At 38.3% G+C, this 20,616-nt stretch overlaps 1 protein-coding gene and 1 pseudogene across 4 annotated transcripts in view; one reads left to right on the top strand and one right to left on the bottom strand.

The window, feature by feature from the left end:
* THRAP3 (thyroid hormone receptor associated protein 3) overlaps positions 1 to 20,616 on the bottom strand; it is a 65,418-nt gene that overhangs the window by 8,809 nt on the left and 35,993 nt on the right. For all 4 annotated transcript variants that reach the window (XM_036231763.1, XM_016147209.2, XM_036231767.1 and 1 more), the window contains 5 exons: positions 9,550 to 9,721; positions 4,763 to 5,668; positions 2,529 to 3,242; positions 1,417 to 1,589; positions 598 to 709 (listed from right to left, as the gene is read on the bottom strand). In XM_036231763.1, the coding sequence (XP_036087656.1) occupies positions 598 to 709; positions 1,417 to 1,589; positions 2,529 to 3,242; positions 4,763 to 5,668; positions 9,550 to 9,686 (2,042 nt within the window). In that variant the 5' untranslated portion in view covers positions 9,687 to 9,721. The remainder of the gene's footprint in view (positions 1 to 597; positions 710 to 1,416; positions 1,590 to 2,528; positions 3,243 to 4,762; positions 5,669 to 9,549; positions 9,722 to 20,616) is intronic.
* LOC118606676 lies at positions 14,834 to 14,952 on the top strand (annotated as a pseudogene).

Genomic DNA, 20,616 nt, shown 5'->3' with positions numbered 1-20,616 from the left:
AGTCTAGGTACATAATCCCAAAAGACCCTAAATCAAAGAATACTGTACAAACCTACCTACTGCAACAGATTTGACTATTAAGAAATCGAAGATAAGGCTAACTTTGTTTCTAGACAAAGTCCGTATCTGCTGAATAGGCTCCCATACCCAAACATGATAGTCTTTAAACCTGCTGGGCTTTTACATCCTTTGACATATTCCTATAAGCTCCCCCCACCTCTGGGCTGCTAACCTCTACAAATACTTCCAAAATAAGAATTGATATATGAAAATACATGGGTTCCTTAAAGAAACTTTAACATTTACTCTACCTATAGAAAGCTCACGGTGATCTCAGGTACCACTTGCCAGCTCCCAGGGATACAGGGGTGGCATATATATCAAAACAGCTGTTTTCCTCAGGCCCAAAATGAGAAACCTGCAGTCATCAAAGCATGTCCTTTCCAGTCACAACTATAAACACTCATTTCTATCCTAGAATCTGTAGGATGTTACCCTAAATTCTGCTAATGCACCTAATACGGCAAAAACAAGACAAAATTAATATCTGATCATCAGTCTTTTATAACCACCTCCAGTATAGGTTAAGGTGCTCACCTGTGTATCTCTGGGCTTTTCTTGTTTTTAGCTGCCTCCTGCTCAGTTCCTCTCTTTAGGTATTTAGTAAAGCGTTCATGCAATGTCATTCCTGAGGACCCAAAGTGATGCTCTGTGGAGATTCAAAGAAAAACACATTATGCCATCAAAGGCAGCAGACACAGCAGTCAACTCTTTTGCATGAACCTGCAGACACAGAGATAGGACTAAAGTAGTCAAATCCATATAACAAACATACTAAAAAGAGGAAGAGAAAAAAAGGCTGGTCATACATAATTCAGTTTGGGGCACTGAATCTTAAGATAAACAGAGCTTACTATCATTTGAATCATACCACCAACTCCTGCCTGAGTTTAAATTTCAGATGGAATCTGTAATTGGCCCCACCCAACTTCTACATCACTTTCTTTCTGCCATTCCCCCCAATCTACCCACCTCCACTTGCCCAGGAGATGGTAAAATAATATGGGGAAGAAAAGGTCCACAGGAGACCTCTAGAGGTGCTGGACGGGAAATGAGAAGTGCTGGGAAAGACATTTTCGTACCTCCTTTTTCAAGCATTTTAAACCTTCACGTGAAGGATTTTACCTACTCTCACAGGTTACTACTACCAATTCAAAATGTTCAGCACTGATTACAAAATGTAAACTCCTCCCCGGAAGGGGTTTCCTTCAAGCCAGTCCCTACCTTCAAAAGCCCTTTTGATAAGATAAAGGGCCTAAAAAAGACTCCCTGTTGCACCCACTCATCCTTCTGCTTCTAACAGAGGCAGCTAAGTGTGTGGCAAGGGAGCCTGAGCAGGACAGTGTCTAGACTTGCCTTTTACATGGTGAACAATGGTCACTATGTGCTGGGCAAACAGTTCCGAGGGGCTCCGCTGAGACTGAGCTGACTGTATGTGCTGGAAAATGGAACGAAATTCCTGTTCCTTTTTGTTGCTATGGACTAGATCCCGACAAAGCTTGCGTTCCTGGGCCAATAACCCACTGGGTCTGAAAAAAGAAACACAGGGAGGCCCAATATAAAAAGATACACAGAAAGTCAGAACATTTAAACCCTAAAAACACAATGTGTTTTCTTCTAAGTTTTAAATTTATCCACAAAGTTCCACCCCCACCCTCAAGTTCGAAGTAACCTCAATGCACCATAACTGTGGAACAAGGTACACAAAATCTATGTCTTTCCTTTTTCCACTGGGAATCTTTAATAGGAACAAATAGGCAGGATGAAGTACTAAACCTCAATGACTCTGTTTTAGGGGTCACTGCTGGTTTTAACATACACAACAAATGTGAACTTATTTCAAAAGATCAACTAGTTTGGCGGGACAGGGCCATTCAGTGAAGTGACACAATGAAGCAAAGTGGGATGTGACTGGAATGTGACTCAGGCAAACTTCCTATAGGCTGCACAGTTTTGACACCAAATAAAAAACAGCCTGGCCCTCACCTCTCTTTCCTGAAGTTCTTCCCCCCCTCCACAGCCCCAACTCTAAAAGTGCTACATTACTTCATGGTGAAGGCCTATATGAATAGACTTTGGCAGCCTAGCTAAAAATGGAAAAATGGATCCTGGATGGCTCTACAGGCAAAAGACATCTTAAGCACATTCAGGAAGAAACAAGCTAAAGGGAGCGATGGTGCTGGATAGACGGCAAGAAAAGAAAGCAGCAGAGGGAACCTAGCACCAAGAAAGCCAGTCACTAAAACATGCTTCATGACCCATAATACTGACATCAACACATAATCACTCAGTGACTGACACACTCTAGACTCCACAGCAAACAGGCATACCTGAGGGCATCAGCACTAAAACCTGGATAGCAGGGGAAATACAGGAGAAGCCTGCCCTGGTTCCGAAATGTCCACAGGGAGAGGGGTTAAGAGACACCATTTAGACCACTAAAGTCCTGATCAAGGACTACATCTCACCTTGCAAGGTCTTCATCAAAAGAGTCCATCCGGACATTGACCTGGGCCTCTCGAGTAATGGAAAAGGAGGACTTCCCTGTGGAAAAGTCTCCTTTGGCTCCCAGCTTCTCTCGGCTCTCCGAGGTCTTTCTTGGGGGAGGAGATGAGCTTTTCTCCTGGGCTGCTTTGTAAGCGGTCACTCGGAAATTCTTTTCAGGCACAAACCCCCTGTGCCCACTTTCGGTTCTCTTGGGCCCTCCTCGATCTTCCTTTTTGGATCTCTCTGAGAAAGACTCCTCCTCTAGCTCCTCTGTTTTCCTCTGCTTTTCCTTCCCTGGGGGTGCATATACCAGGCCCTCCCATTTGCCTGATTTCTCCTCCTCCTGGTTTTTGTTTGCACCTGTGATGACTTTCGACATAAATTTGGGTTCATCATCAAACTCAGATTCCTTCCTTCCTTTAGCTTTGTCCTTATCTTGATCATCCATCTCCTCCTTATGGAAGTCAGCCATCTTCTTCTCAAAGTCATCTCGGAGCTTATATCTTTTGGGAGACTGGCTACCCCGAAAAGGCTTCTCAGAATCAGTTTTGGAAGCAAACAGATCAGATTTCATTTTCGAATCACCCAAGCCTGTGTCAGAGAAGCTCCCTTTCTCTTTCATTTTATCTTTATCAGTATTTGTTTGTTTCTGTTCCTTATCTTTTCCATTCTCTGTCTTCTGTTCATCTAGATACCTATTTATAAAAACACAAGGGAGACACAATAGGCTTCTTAAGTACCTTGATCTAAAAAGACACCACATATGGTCTTGGGTTTTTAAATCTCTGATCAAACATGTCTCGTGAGTCCCAGTTTTACCAAAAGACTTTATACTTGGTTACTTTCTAGTAATTTTGGAAAAACTGCCCATCACAGATCAAGGAACTTGGTATTTAAAACAAAGATGTATGGTCCGTGGAGTTGTCTTACAAAAGCAACCGAAAAGGAAATAACAAAAAGTAATTTTTAGGATACTAAAAAACAAAAAACCTACTTACCTGTAAGTGGTCTAGGAAAAAAAAAATTAAGGTCTTATCCAACCTTCAGTCACTTACAATCTGCTTTCAGCAAAGTTAACAAAGAATGTTCAACCTTGGACTGTTTTTGCTTTTTATACAACTCACACTTGAAATACAAGTCTCAAAAGAGACTTCAAATTTGCTTCAAGTCACCTAGAAGATCTAAATATGAAATATACTGCAAACACAAATAAAAACAAAATGCATGTTAATTGAAGGGAGGGGAACAAAAAAAATCATCCTACTCTTTCTTATGAAAAGCTGAGCTCATGCCTAAGTCCTATAACAATATTCACAGTTTTGGCAAGGAAAAAAACTTACATTTTAAAATAGTCCTACTACTGAAGGTTGGAAAGTACAGACTCTGGACATCTCATTTGTACCATTAATGGAGAAAGTCTAATCAAGTTAGTTTCATTAAAATGGCAAAACAGAATCAAAGGACAGCACGACATCAATGAACACTCTAAGAGGAGAAAACAAAAAGGGAAACCACTTGCCTGGTAAGTCCCTCTTGACAACTTGGTCACCGTGCAACATCCTGTTCCATCCCTGGTGTCCCAATACATCCAACCACACAAAGATTCATGTTCCAACTCACCATGTCCCCCAAGGTATAAAGATGGAAGCACTGTCACGCCTTCTCCTAACACGCAGCCCCGTTGGCTTCTACTGGGACATACACCCACCTTGTGATTTTAAAACAAGGCCTTCCTGGACTAAGCCTTGGACTTTCCCATTCTGCCCAGGCTCCTCAAATGGAGGGTGTGAGGGTGCGAGGGTGCGAGGGTGCAGCTCTTCACCATGTAGATCGATCACAGTAGATGGTGGGTCTTAAGAGGATCTAACAGCTCCAATGGCCATTCATTTTTGACAAAGACCATATTTCTTTGATAGCTGACCCACAAATCTCTACTGTTCTCTGGCTTACATTGGTAGAATCCAAGGCAAATTTTAAATGTGAAAGCATCACTGCAGAGTAACCTAAAGAAACTTTATGCTGCAATACAAATTCAGGAAGGTAGGAAAACTAGTTAAGCTTAAGGTTTCCTTGGGTGTTGCTTTTAAAGTTTGTTAATGAAAAGTTTAGGAAATGGGGATTCCCTTAATCAGAGCTCTAATTTAGATCACATTACAATTAAACGACCAGCTGGTGAGATAAAAACACAACCAGGCAGGGGAAATAAGATACTTGCCTCTTTGTATAGGCTGCTCCTCCTGGAGCAGAGGCCTCCTCCTTCTGAGACGAGCCATATGTGGAGCCAGTGGCTGGTGGACTCTTACCCACAGGGCTCTTTTTGGATGGACTCAAGGACCCAGAGCCATGGTCAAACTGACCTTGGTGTGTCCCAGCCTGGTACCCAGAACCACTCTGCAGAGCTGAACCCATCTGGGATGTGCTGGAAAGTGGAGGGCTAGGTTTGGGCACAGGGCTGGGACGGGGAGACCGCCGTCTCACCACTACAGACTGGAGGGGGCTTTTAAGAGCAGGGCTTCGCTCCCGGGGACTCAGCTCAGAAACTGCAGAGGCCCGTGATGCAGAACCAGCACTGTATGTGCTGGCATCTGCCCATGGCTTTGAGCTCTCAGATGCTTTCGAATCTTGAGAAGTGCCTCCAGAGAACGTCTGCTCCTTGGCCTCATCTCCCTGGTTTTCCCCAGCAGCCTGAGATGGCCGGCTATCCTTTGAAGAGGACTTTTTCTCCTTTGCAGATTTGCGCTTAGAAGATTCAACTCGGCTGTGGTTGGAGGAAGAACGAGAGGATGAGGAGCGCCTTGACCTGTCAGAGGAAGACTTATCGGAGTTTCTAGAATGGCTCCTGGACCGTGGTGAAGGAGACCTTCTCTTTGGGGACCGGGATCGGGAACGGCCCCGACGAGGACTGTATGCTTGCCGGTAATTCTGCCAATTTGAGCGGTAGTTTCCATAACCTCCTCGGTTATACTGGCCCCACGGATAAAAGCCTCTGTTGCGCCCACGGAAATAATACGGCCTTCTATAGCCTCTGTTGTGACCTCGGAAATCCCGATTCTGATATACTCTTGGGTGATTCCTCTCTCTGTTATGAGCTGGAGAATATGATCTGGAACGAGACCTAGAACTGAAAAGGGGATGAGGGAGGGGAAATGTTTGAATTTTTGACATGGCATTTTTATTCAAGAAAAACCTGTCAACAAAAAGTAGTATTTTGAAATTCCTGCTCTTAGGGTGCACACTTAAATATTTAATTCTACTGCTATTGCCCACATTAAGCACAAAAATAGAGTTAAAAATCACTTTTTAACAAATGAGGCACCAGGATTGCTTCATTAATATTATAACACATTTTAAATGAAGATGTATTTCTACAGTGACTAAAAGAATATTGAAATGTTCTTATTACAGTAAACTACGAAAAGACCATTTTAATATAATATACTAATTCCTTAAAGTTTTATAGACACAGGGGATTTTACAGGGCACTAGATCATTAGAAGTGAGGAAGAACTACAAGCTGTGGTACCCAGACAGGTAACTTTTCAGGTCCTTTGGTCTCTAAACTATTATATTAACACTCTACTCCCCATCCTATTCACCTCCTCTGTGTGGGGCTAATTTTTTAGATTCCACCAAGACCTGGGGTGGTAAAAACATAGGAACAGTTCTAAACCAAACAACTCATAAATAAGAGACTTAGAGAATGCATTTATTCAAAGCTTAAGGCTTTAACTACAGGATATTAGCCAGGTGCCACAAGAGGGCACTATCTGACCATAAAACACCCAAGTACACAGGAGGTTAGGAAAGAGAAACCATAAAAACTCTCCTCCTCTTGCACACCTTTCAAATCAACTTAAAGCCTAGTCTCATGTTCACCATCATTTAAAAATACAGAACTCTAATTTGTGAAGGTACAGTTCCAAAACTACAGGGATTCAACAGTAACTTAACTTTGTAAAAATTACATGTCCGTGAATGTCAGGCTTGTCAATGACAGGGAATTTTGTTTCCATTAACAAGCTGAACACTACATTTGTTAGTGTAAAAATCCACTACGGTTCTTGGATACCACCTGCATTGTCAACTATGATAAAGACCAATAACATTAACCACTACTCCTAAGTAGTTAACCCTAGAAATATGTAAAATTACTAGAAAACTCTTTCCAAAAACATTTTCTTTACACATAGAATAAAAACCCTTGGTTAATCAGCGGGCTTTCTCATATTGAGCCTGAATGGTAACAGATAAATTTTGTTTGTCTGCTTGTTTATTTTATAAATAATTACATTTAGCAAATGTGACAGACTTTAACAGCTAAACCAAATGGTATTTTTAAAAAAGAGTTACATTTAAAGATAAAGTGAGACTGGTTTTCTATTACTTATTACCCACGGTGCTCAGGTTCTTTATCTACCTCAATATTAAGAGCAACCAGTAAAGATGCATCATACCAGTGTGGTTGTTATTGGCTGCAATTTAAGTACAACGAAAAAAAAAAAAACTTACCTTCCACGCTTTTCATTCGAAAACAGTATAATATAAGAAAAGAAGAAGGAAGAGATAGATGCAGGCTATGAAACTGAATATGACCCGATTAAGTGGCTATACTTGAGGGAAGTGATGCACCACCAGCACTAAGGAGGGTTTAATTCATGTTCTCATCCTGAGAGGCTATCGCTGCTTCTGTCACCAATTACTAGTAAGGGCCCTGTGGCATACTGCATCCAAAACCCGCAGGCACTGCACAGATGCAGGAACATGAGTCTCTGCAGATTGCAAATGAAGTTATTTATGAGGAGTCACTTAAAAGGATACAGTCTGTGAAATACAAGGAAACAATCAATTTTCTCCAATTCTGTAGAACTCAGCAGTTAAGTTAATTTAAAGGTATGGTTTCTCAAACTCTCTGGATAGTACACTTTCCTTGTAGGAGAGGGAAAACAAAAGAAAAAAATTCATGAAACAGATAAGCCAGAAGAACTGAACATCCAGCGGCAAAATTATCTGTTTCTACCAAAAACAAAAACAAAAACAAAAGAGAAGTCAGACCAAATCAAGTATAAAAACATGTTTTATAATGGAGAAATTCCTCCAAAATAACAATCTTCTAGGTATAAGACAGCAAGCACATAAAGTGGCTCTAGTCCTACCCCAGCACATATTGCCTGCCTAAGATATTTTTCTCTCATTTGCCAAGTCAGTGGCCATGCCAAAATGATGTGTAGAATAAGGAAAAGAGATTTGTACAGACAGATCTGTCCAGAGTTCCAATTATCACAAATACTTCAGAGTTGGTTAACATTTTTCAATATGATTTGTGTCGGGTTCAATTTTGTCTGTTTTGGTTGTACAGGCACTTGTTTTTAAACCAGTTATTTAGTTTCCATTCATAGATTAAATGTTAAAATGTTACCTATCAGAACCAAATGTGCTAAAACTGAGGTTTCAATGGCTCAAATCAAAAAAACTCTGGGTGCAATGTAAAGAGTAAGAATCTCTGCTTAGTCCCAAGGCATTGATAGCAACCTCCTGAGGTAAATATAAATATATTTAGTGGGTTTTCCCTCTTCCTTTGGGGACAGAGGCTAAGAAGGGAGGACAAGATTTTACTTATATAGAGTCTTAACACAACTGGGCAATAGACAGACCCTATCTAGCTTAGAGCCTGAACAAGGCTTTGGATGAAAATGCATGCCCTCCAAAAATGGGAGAAAGAAAAAAGCTAAGAGTGGTTACCTAGGTGTAAGTAATGTAGGTGTAATGTTCTTAAAAAAAAAAAAAAAAAAATCTAGTATTTCTTTTGTTTGAGGGAGAGACTCAACTTTTCGCTCAACCTCTGGTCTGAAATTAATTTTCAAGCAGGCTTCTCATAGATTACATTTAAGAAATTAACTTGTTCTTGTTGAGAGGAGGGGAAAAAAATCTCACAAACCAATTTGTTCAATAGACTCTTTTAGAAGTACTATGGAACCATCAAAAATAAACCTTGTAACAACTTTTCCTGAGGCTTTTAAAAATTTAATAATTAAGTCATTTAAGAAAAGGATCTAAAGACTCATCTGAAATAAACACCAGGAGTTCCAAGTGGCAAAATTGAGAAATTACTTCCTCGCCTAGTGAAGTTCTGACCCCCAAATAATGAAATTGTGCAAAGATCTTCCTTTGGTATTTAAATATATCGGTATTTCCCTAACACACATAAAAGAGACTTTTATCTACTGAAAAGTTCCTATCTACTGGCCAAAGAAAATTAAAATAGTTTTAAAGAATGAAAAACCCAACTCACAACATATCAAGAGGAAAAGACGCTGGAGATCTGACATTCTATTCCAAGACATAATAAAAAATAGGAAAATCCCACCTAGATTGTGTGAAAACTGACTGAAATAAAGAATATTGACAATTCAAAACAATTATTTACACATTTAGTAAGAAGATGAAGTAATGTTTACAATAGTGCTTTTTAGATTACTTTTAAGATGTGCTTACTAAATAGATGCAGCTTGTTAGTAATTGGTATAACAGATGTATATAAATGACTCCTGATAAGTTTTTTATGGTTTAATTATTTTAGTATGTTAAGACTTCTTTTCCTTGTAATGCTGATCATACTGTTAATCCTCTTAGCTATCCTTTCATTGCTGAATGAAAATAAACTTTGGTCCAAGCCTCCAAAAAATACCTTACTGAAAAATAATCAGATGTAGAGATTTGAAGCAAGCAGTTCAAATATAAATAAAATGTTCTTTCTTCCAAAGTAGATGAGAAACAGTACATGCTGGCAGAGGAGAAAAGGAATTAGACAAACAGTATGGCAAGCCAAGCTGATTTGGCTTTGTAGCATTTGAAGAGATGTGCAGTATCTTCCATCTTAACCCTCCACCTCAAGCCAACCACCCAACTCCATTTGACATTCACAGAAAGAGTAAAACAAAAGATCTTCAAAAGACCCATCTTGCCCGATGCAGTGATTATCAATATACAACCACACCTCCTTACCTCAGCCTGCGCTTCCTTGAACGAGAGACTGATCGACTTCGAGATCGAGACTTCGAAAATGAACGAGACCGAGATCTTGATGCAGACCTCGAGCGAGAAGAACGAGATCCAGACTTGGATTTGTTTGTTTTTGACATCTCTGAAGAGAGGGTCAGTCACTTTTCAATTACACCTAATGTAAAAAAATAGATTCAAACAAATAAGTGAGTCCTTTTGCAAACCTGAACTTTTCTGGAGACTCAGAAACAATTTTTTAAAAATAGATGAAATATCTAACTTTTAAAAAGCATCTTTTGCCCTTTCATCAAGGAGGACTTGATTTCTAAGCAATACAATCCCAAACAGACCAACCCACAACAGCAATGGAAAACCTGACATGTAACTCCAACTGGAAAACACTATAAAACACTGGCAAAGATGAGGTGAGTTAGCAATGATTTGGTGCATAGTTTTTTCTCAATAAGCAAACAAGTTGCGCAAACTAAGTTAGCTGACCTGAGATGGCCTGAGACAGGTTTCCCAGTTCTAACAAAAGAAACCCTTTGCAATAATATCTTCGTTATGGTGTATGTGGCACATCTGACCATTTCTCTAATCCCTGGACTTTAAAGACATGAAGCATATCCTTAATATTTACTTCCAAAGAAAAGGTTTTAAAACTGTGAGAGTATTCTCGAATAGTCTAATACCCCAACCAATAGTAAGTACTACATCCTGTAAAATGCAGGGTATCATTCCATAAACATAGCACTAAAGTAATTTATAAACTGAAGAATCATCAATTTCCTCCAGCTAGTCATTAGCATCAAGAGCTCACATTCTTTTAGGGTTATTTTCCCATAAGAAAAGTAAATCAATCATCTTTTTCCTTTTCTTCTCTCCTCCATGGAATGAACAGAGAGTCTCAGAGTTGCCCTGACAAGTGACTACTGGGTTTGGTCAGCAAGGTGCACTGTCAAGACAACTCATTTATTCTCCTTTACACCTTACTAGAACTTTGGACATTTTCCAAGAAGCAAAAACGTGAAGTGCTAAAGCATGTGTCCACCAAAGTCCAGAAAGAATGAGGGATCTGTCAGAGATCACAAAGCTAGCTGATAGCCAAATCAGCCAAACTCCAGGGCGCAGTACATCACACCTTGCTCCCTCACTGCTCAGCAAGATTCTTTTAAGTGCTGCTGCTCCCAGTTTATGAAAGGAAAATAATAATCAACATTTCACTCTCTCCTACTTTACGATTGTTTGTTATTCAAATCTCAGCTCAAAAGTTATCTATGCAGAGCTTTGCCCTGGCCAGTCAAAGCAGCCATGCCAGTCACTGTCTAGGGTCTAATCCAAGACCTTCCCCCTTCCCCACCTCCTCTGCTCCAGTTCAGCTCTCCACCAGCAGAAATCTCATCTTTACTTACTTAATGCCCAGAACAGTGCTAAAATAAAAAACTGATACTGGCCTTGAAATTTCCCCGAGTAGACAAAACCAGTAGAGTCCCACAAATAAAGCTTAATTTAGCTTATTTTGCAAGACTACCCTGATCTGTCATTTCTTGCTTATGCCTCTGGAAATCATAAACAAAACTTGAACTGTTTCCCAAGTTGATATAAAGTAACCACTGAAAATTCTATTATTATAACCAACCACTGAAGAACAGTCACTGCCTTCTCACTACATAAGATGCTATATAACAATTATATCCCGAAGCCTCATTCCCTGTTTCGATTTGAGTGCTCCAATTCAAAAATTGTCTTTTTAATGTGCACACAATTAACTTTTATTAATCACTACTTCAGTGAGTCAATGGTTTTGTTATTTATGAATTTTGTTAACAGCAAATGCTTAAAAAGTGTTTTTATTAACTTATTTTACCCTCAAGGGGAACACTGTTATATCCTATTTTACAGATGAGGATCCTGAGATGTGGTACCTAACTTGCCCAAGGACACACAGCTTTAAGTGACAGGACTGGGATCCGAATCCAGCCAACCCATCTCCAAGCCCACTGTGTTCTTAACCACTATTATACTGCCTCTCTACAGCAGTATCTAGCATATGGAAGGCATTCATAAATCTATAGAATGAATGAATGTAAGTCTTTTCCACTTTCACCAAGTTTAGAATCTGGTAAAGGAGGCAAGAGATAGAAAAGGTGAAAGGTGGTATTTGTTTCCAATTATAAGTGTTTTAGAATTTAAGAACATTTGGAAAGGCGAAAGTCCAGGAAGCTGCTATAACTCCAGTTCATAGGGGAAATAACTATAATCACAGAGAAGACTGAGAAACTGCTAGGAAGCCAGAGACAAAGGGAAATAAGCCAGGAACTGCTTAATCCATTTCCCATTTAGGGGGAAAAAAAAAATGCAGCTCTCTGCCAGGGTTAATTTAATTTTACATAAACACGCTCTTTGAGGCTGAAGCAAATCTGACTGGTTTTCAAGGTAAAAAATTACATAAAAACTGTTCTGGGAGTTACTTCTAAACAGAACTTATCTCTAATTCTAATGTTAACAGAAATGTATACATAATTCAGATTCACCAAATCTTTGGCTAACTGTTCAAGAACTGTGTTAATATCACATGTAGGAATGCTACGATTTCTAGGATTTGATGTTTTCAGCAATTGAGAATTACTATACTTTGTAAATGGAAATACCACTACTAAAAATAGAAAGCTATAAATAAAACGATGTCATTTGTTTCCAAAGACTATCGATATACTAGAACGATATGAAAATAATAATAGTGAGATATTTCATAGCAAGCTTTTAGAGTAAGGTTAGGACTATAATCTACGAGTTATCTTTGGGTAAACGCTGCAGCCACAAGCACCACCAGCAAGTATTCTCAGGAGATGGGAAATGGGTTAATGAGGATACCAAAGAGCTACAGTCCATATCCTGTCAAAAGGATCAAACTGTTGTGTGTTCTAGCAAGGTCAAAGCTACTTCAGATCAGAGCTGATTTTTGGCAGTGGTGTCGTAAAGGAATAAGTTACTTGGAGACAGGGGCTGAAGGTGTAAATGAGCAATTTACAGAAAGTGAATATTGAAAAAACATTTTTTTTTCTTGTTGGCCTTCAACATATTTTGGGATTCTCTCTGTTCATTCTTGTTGACTGGCTTTTTTCTGTCATAAGTTTAAGGATATCTTTTGTCTGCCTAGCAACATCACTGTCCCATCTTCAATTTTAGCTTGGGCCAGAAATAAAAATTCCTTTTAGATCACTTACACAACAGGTGGACAATATCAGACTTTAAAAGAAAAAGAGCAACAGTTAGTGAAAAAGGAAATACTCATTTCAACCAAGAAATTTGAAAAAGCCAGTTTTTATTAAGAAAAAGTTGGCATCTAAATACACATAGAGCTAAACTTACCACATCTTCATATATTAAACTTACTAGAATTGACAAGTATATGTAAGAGCAGCAATACTGTGACACCTAATCTTGGAACTTCTTTAATGTGAATTGAAACTAATTTGATAAACATCATTATACCTTGAGAATTAAGTAGAATAACTGAACAATATGAACCACAAATGGAAATAAATGAAACAATTCATTCGAGGGCTCTATCTAGACAGTAGGTAAACAATGGTAAATTAAAGTAGACTTCATTCTTGCACTCATAGAGCTTATAATCTAGAGTCAGAGACAGATAAGCAAGCAAGCTATATTGTAGTTATACAATCTGGCAAGTACTAGGAAGAAGACAAAGCACGTTATGTTGGAAAATTTATGCAATGTGGTAGTTATTTATACAGCATGGTCAAGAGGTGGCATTTAAGCTGTTACCTGAAGATTAAGGAAGAACAAGTCACACAAAAAGAAAGGGAAGTGTCCAAAAGATGTTGTTTCTTCTTGCAATATAAGTAAACATATAAAATATATATTTAGTATAAGGTAGGGACAATCACAACTAAAGCCAGCTGATCAAATTACCAAAATTTGTTCAAAACAACTTTCAATTCTTATTTTGAAGACCTTCCAACTTCATATACACTTAGCTTTTTCCATTTCTAACATTTCTTCTGTGTTTGTGCTCTAAAAATATAATGGGAAGTAAAACGGACAAATATCACCTTGGAAATCAATTTAGCACCTTTTACATGTTACAAGTTATCTACCTTGGTTTCTGTTCAAACTGTAACTTCCCCCCAAAAAAGTTTTGCTTTTTGAACAACATCTATTCTTCCTGAACAGACTGTTTCATTTAGAATATTATGAAAAAGTGCGGTCCCTACAGAAGAACTACGACATAACATAACAGCTCATAACTATGAAATGTGCCTCGGGTAAAAAACATATCTCCTAAAACACAACTAACTATTTTGGTTAAAAACAACCTCACAATTTAGGTAAGGTAGCCATGTTCCTATACCAGCAGTATAAAAGAATCCACCTAGTGACCAATACTTATTATTTATTAACAGCAGTGATAAATTCTTACTATTTATTATAGGTTTAGCATATTAGGATACAGAAATATAAGACTTAGTTTCATACAAAAAAAGACCTAGTTCCTAAACACCCAAATATCCTCAACTTTCCAACATTTTTCAGATGATGTCATTTCATATCTACATTATTAAATTACTCTTTGTCACTCAGTAAATTCCTACTTGTCCTCCCTCATTGGAATACTCGGAACTTAATGAATTCTTGAAATGCAGACTAACATAAAACTATTTAGACACTATTAATACACTCTAAGATTTCATTTCTCTCTCTGGCAGCCACACATGTTGATTTGGATTGCGCTCTGAGTCACTTAAGACCCGAAGGCCTTTTCATAAACCTTTCTTCTACTGCAAGATGTCCTCCTTCCCCATCTTATATTTATACAACTGTTGCTTTACACACACACACACACACACACACACACACACACACACACACTACCACCACCACCACCATCACCACCACCCCAGCCTTTATTTAAAACCAAAGTACAGAATTTCAAACAGCCTTTTGAAATCATTTCAAATATAACTCTGTCACTTGGAGCAAGGGGGTTCATTTTCAAACTGTTCTGCAGAACCACGTAAGAAGACAGTTTCCAGACCTATCATTCTTTTCAAAGCCCAAGCCTTCTCCACTCAAACCACTTGTCTAATTACCAAGCAGATCAATGGGCCTTGAAAAAACAGTTCTTGGAAGAACAGGTGCATTTTACTTAAAAAAAAAAAAAAAAAAAAAAAAAAAAAACGGTCTTAAGATATATAATTACATGGCTTTTGTATCATTAAAAACATAGGTCTTATTTTTCAAATTCAAAAAAAGGAGTACTGTCTACAGTCATGCCACCCTGAACAAGCCCGATCCCGTCTGACCTCGGAAGCTAAGCAGGGTCGCGCCTGGTTAGTACTTGGATGGGAGACCACCTAAGAAGACCAGGAGATGTAGGTGTAAAAAATAAATAAAAAATAAAAGATAGTAAGCTGATAAGGTCCTTGCAATCTGTGAGGTCAACCAAGGGCTGCCACTCCTAAAAATAAATAACCAACCAAAAAAAAATAATTAAAAAAAAAAAAAAAAGAAAGAATTCTATTGCCAGAGAAGGCCAAAGTAAGCTTCTTTAAAGCAAAAACTCTGAAAGATAAGGAAGAATTAAATTACTCCTCTCCTCTCTTTTCACTCTGGATTGTTGTTTTTTCTTATAGTGTCCCTAGTGACTATGCCAGCAAAATTCACCAGAAAACAAACATGTTGGGAGTATTTACTACAGTTTGCCCCATGTATGGAACCCTGCAGGCAACCTATTGTGAAGTTATATTTGGCAGGAGGTTGGGTTCCCAAAACTAAATAGTGCCAAATAAAGCCTCTCAATAGGCCACCCTGGGGTTCCAACCCTGGCAGCCCTAAATGGCCAGACTACATAGAAATCACACAACTGTCCTTCAATTCATAAATACCAGGCTCATAAAAAGGGTTTCTCAGAAAATACTCAACTGGTATTTTTACAGAAAGAGGATTTACTACTAGTCAAAAGCAAATAAAAATCTAAGGCAAACATACTACAACCTGAAAATAAAGTAACATAAAACAGACCCACAGTCATCCTAATATGTAAAATCAATTAGAAATTAAGTCCTTTTAAGCAGCGGACCCTAACCTTTTTGATACCAGAGATCGGTGCTCCTCTGAGAATCTAATGCTTGATGATCTGAGGTGGAGCTGAGGCGGTGATGCTAGTGCTGGGGAGCGGCCGCAAATACAGATGAAGCTTTGCTGCTCACTGCTCACCTCCTGCTGTGAGGTCTAGCTCCTAACAGGCCCTGGACTGGTAGGACTGGCAGGACTGGTACCAGTGCGCAGCCTGGGGCAAGTTGAGGACCCCTGCTTTATTTTAAACCTCTCTCAACCCCTGGAAGGATATGGAGATTGAGCTGGGCCTGGGAACTAATGCCTATGATAAACAGTTTGATCTCTGGAAAGCTACACCTGTTCTAAATGGTGCCTGCTATAATTTAATGTCTGTACAGGGCCTTCACTGAGTGTTAATTTCTGTATACTTTTTTTATCCTTTGTTCATTCCCATTAACATCAAACTTACTATCTCACAGGATTTTCAATTTCTTCAAGAGATCTCATGTAGCCTAGACAGAATATTCAGAACATTTCTCATGGTATTAACTCTCATTTCAATGTCCACATTACAACCAATTTGACCAAAGTATGAGGTATTCTGATAAACGCCAGCCTCTTATCTAGCAGCAGCTGCTTCCCTTCAGCAATGAAACAGGAGGTACCTTTATTTTACTTTCTTAGGTTATCAGAATATAACTTATCAGTAATGAAACTTTCATTACTGGTTCTTACTACAAGGCCTTATGATAGAAACCTAGCGTTAATTCAGGGAAGCAGGAATGTTACAAAGGAACAACATTTATTTTAATTTGGGTTACAGGATCCAATGAAAATCTAAGCCTAAAGAATTTTGGAACAGGAGCAATAAAATATCACACTCTAAAACAAAACTAACAGTCAAAACAATGGATAAAAACAATCACCTATGGAAATCTTCCCAAGAAATAACCCACCAATAAGAAATGCAAAAATCTCAGCGTGAGACAATCATTTTAGAAAAGTCTCTAAAATATAAATACCGTAAGATACACTGAAATGTGTAACATCTATGACATGAGTTTATAAACACAAGTTTTAGTAATATATATTGAAACATCGAAAAAGAGAAACTGAAGCATAAAGAATTTACATCTTCTTGCAGTTTAGAGAAAGAGAAGGCTATGATTTAATGACCCATAATAATTATCTAAAGAAAAATATCCACTTAGAAGTAGGGAAGAGGACCACAGAGTTCAAACCTAAAAGTTAAGATATAGCCAAACAAAAGTTTTATTGCTCTGCTTCTGGCTGAGACAGGCTGGGGGTGTGGGTGTGACATCTGTATCCAGCAATATACAGTTCACAGAATATTTATGTTGACATTGGGAAACAAGATTTTAAATTGGAACTCTCCTGAGAGGTCAGAGTACACCATTTCTTCAGAAAGGACAATTCAGCACCCTGATTTGATGGACTTCCTACTGAAGAACACCTAGCTCCTCTTACTCTATATCTAGAATATGCTCATCAAACACCCTTCTAACTCAGAATTTGGTCTCTGGATGGACCTATCAAAAAAAGACTGCCCTAGGTGAAGACTGGCTTTCCTGGTAGATCCGTATCCATTAGAAATTGATTCCCTGGCACTCTGATTTATCAATGAAAACTGCTAACATTCACTGATATGCCAGAAAAGGAGCTACAAATCTTCAGCATTAACTCATTGTAAAATCTCATTACATACTATGTTCTGTACCTGTTTTACAGAAGGGGAAACTAGGACTTACAGGATTAGGTAACTTTCCCCCCACCCCAGAGTTCCACATCTAGTTAAGTCCAGAATTCAAACAGACATTATACCACTGAATCACCATTACCTTATGGGCTACCTCCATTTTTATATCCCACCCATCAGAATTTTTTCCAACTGTTAAATTCATAAAAGACTATCTCTGAAGCAAAATTACCTTAAACCAGCAAAACAGATGCTTAACGAAGGCAGTCGAAGGCAGTCGACAGCTCTCTTTTCCCATCTCTATCTCTAACTCATAACATATGCAAAAAAGGGAAATAGGCTTTGCCTGAAATGTCTCAGAACTTTGAGTGCAAAAAGAAGTCTCTTGCCAAAGACAGGAAGAATGTTTCTGTTACAGATGATTTCAGAGAGCCTAGACTAGAAAGCTACAGCTGGTTGTAGTGAACAAAGAGCTATTAAAAAGAAACATGAACATTAACCACCAAAAGTTAAAAAATCGTCCTTCCTTACAAAGGCATCCATCCCTCAGAGAAGTAGCTCAACACCAACCTCTTTCTGGGGGGGACTCCTGGCTCTAGCGTTTGCCTAAACCAGCTTTTCGGTCCAGTACTGCTCTCAAGATTAGTAAGAACAGGGGAGAAAATTAGTGAAAAATCAATTAAAATAGACAGTAAGACTGATTTCCATTTGCATCCCAAACCCCACCCCTTGACTCTTAGGCAACCTACACTCTGTCGCTACAGAATTGCCTAAATGAATTCCATCTTTCCTATAAATAAAATACTACATGTGTGGGGTTTTGTGAATGGCTTCCCTCACATAGCACGCATGATGTTTTCAAGGTTCATCCATGTATAACATGTTATTCGTACTACACTCCTTTTTCATTACATTGTATGGATAGATCACATTATCCACTCATCAGCTGATAAGACATTTGGGTTGTTTCCAAGTTTTTGGCTATTATGCAGAATGCTGCTATAAACATTCATGCACATGTTTTTGTGTGATGTTTATCTCTCTCTTGGGTACATATCTGGGAGTGGTATTGCTCAGTTATATGTTAACTATGCTTATGCTTTTGATGTCATGTCTAAGAAAGGTTTACCAAAGGTCACACAGATTTACTCCTAAGTTGTTTTCTAAGAGTTTTGTACTTTTATCTCTTACATTTAGATCTATGATCCATTCTGATTTAATTTTTGTGTTATGGTGTGAGGTAAGGGTCCAACTTCATTCTTTTCTATGTAGATATCCATATGTTCCAGTACCATTTGTTAAAAAGACTTTTCTTTCCCTCTTGAAATGTCTTGGCATCTTTGTCAAAAATCAACAGACCTTAAGTGAGAGGATTTATTTCTGTACTTTTCAATTTTATTCCATTGACTTGTCATGTCTATACTTCTATCAATACCACAGTCTTGATTACTGAAGCTTTGTAGTACATTTTGAATCAGAAAGCATGAGTTCTCCAATTTCCTCCTTTTTCAAAACAGTTTTAGCTATTCCATATGAATTTTAGAACCAGCATGACAATTTCCACAAAAAAGCCAGCTGGGATTTTGACAAAGATTGAATCTGTAGATCAATTTCAAGAGAAATGCCACATTAACAACACGAAGTTTTCCAACTCATGAACATGGAATGTCTTTCCACAGTGTTTTGTAGTTTTCAGAGTACAAGTTTTGTGCTTCTTTTATTAAACTTATTCCAAAGTATTTTACTCTTCCTGATGCTACTGGAAATGGAATTGTTTCCTATTTCCTTTCCCGTTTATTACTAGTATATAAAAACAATTCATATTGATCTGTAGCCTTGAATTCATTTATTACTTCCTTTTATTTCATTTTCCCGCCTATCTGTCCTGGCTAGAACCTCCAGTACAATGTTGAGTAAAAGTGGCAAGAGTGGACATTCCTGTCATGTTCCTGTTCTTAGGGGGAAAGTAATCGGTATTCCGTCCACCTTAAAGTATGATGATAATACAGCTTTTCATAGATGTCTATTATCAGATTGAGAAGATTTCTTTCTATTCCCAGTTTGTTGAATATTTTATTTGAAAAATGTGATGGATTTTTTCAAATGTTTTTAGTATCTATTGAGATAACCATATGGTTTTAGTTCTTTTTTCTATTGATACAATGTATTACAATAATTGATTTTCAACTGTTAATTGTCTCATCAACTTTTAAAATAGGTCTTAAAATAGTCTCCTGTTTATCGATTTCTAACATAACCTTAAGAGAATAGAAAAGTCCGAGGACTGACCCACATTGGCCTCACCTTCTCTGTCCATTACACCAGGCCAAGGACTGACTCTCTGCTCTGCCAAGAGAACAGCACACTTTTCTATGGCACTACATTTGATGACAGGTAACACAAGTCCTACCAAATAAGTTTAACAAAACCCAAGAATCTACAAAATAAAATGATTGAAGATTACGTCTGAGTTGTTCTCCATTTACCTTCAGGGCTTTTCACAGTGCTTAGTCATAGAATGGACACTTGCTTGGTATTTGATAAATGAAAAGGCTCTTTCAAACTTTCTCTTCCTTCTCCAATCTCTTCACCACACAAGCAGGAAGGAATAATAAAAGATCGATTCATCAACTATTAACAATACAGTCCAGGAATGAAATAAGTTTGTACTAGAGCCCTAGTAACCACTGCTAAACTAGAAGCTGAGATTTATTCTTATCTTTTCTGTATCTTACTCAAAGGCACAGAAGGCCAAGCTGCTATCAGTGTTAGGGAGATACTCACACTTCATATATTAGCACCAGGTTAGAGTGAAACTCCATTGCTACCAAGTCCAGTCAAAATAGCTATGCTTTCAAAAGTCACTAAAGAAAGGCAAGTAGAAAATTCTTGCTGTAAAAGACACAAATTACTGAGGTAGATAAGAAAAGATACAAAAATAAAACAGAAAAAGGACATGGTTCCATAGTGTAGCGGTTAGCACATCTGCTTTACCTGCAGAAGGTCCTGGTGTAATGGACAGAGAAGGTGAGGCCAATGTGGGTCAGTCCATGGTCTACAGCCATGCCACCCTAAACAAGCCTGATGTCTATCTCGGAAGCTAAGCAGGGTCAGGCCTTGCTAGTACTTGGATGGGAGACCACCTAGGAAGATCAGGTGCTATAGGCATAAATAATAATAAGTAATTTTTTAAAAAAATAAATAAATAAACCAAAAAAGAAATTCGCCAGCCATAAAAGATTGCAGGCCAACAGTGGTCCTGATTTTGT

The sequence above is a fragment of the Rousettus aegyptiacus genome, unplaced genomic scaffold (genome assembly GCF_014176215.1).
Source record: "Rousettus aegyptiacus isolate mRouAeg1 unplaced genomic scaffold, mRouAeg1.p scaffold_m13_p_1, whole genome shotgun sequence".
NCBI lineage: Eukaryota > Metazoa > Chordata > Mammalia > Chiroptera > Pteropodidae > Rousettus > Rousettus aegyptiacus.
Note: the sequence above shows the minus strand (reverse complement) of the source record. Positions and strands in the feature narration are given on the sequence as shown.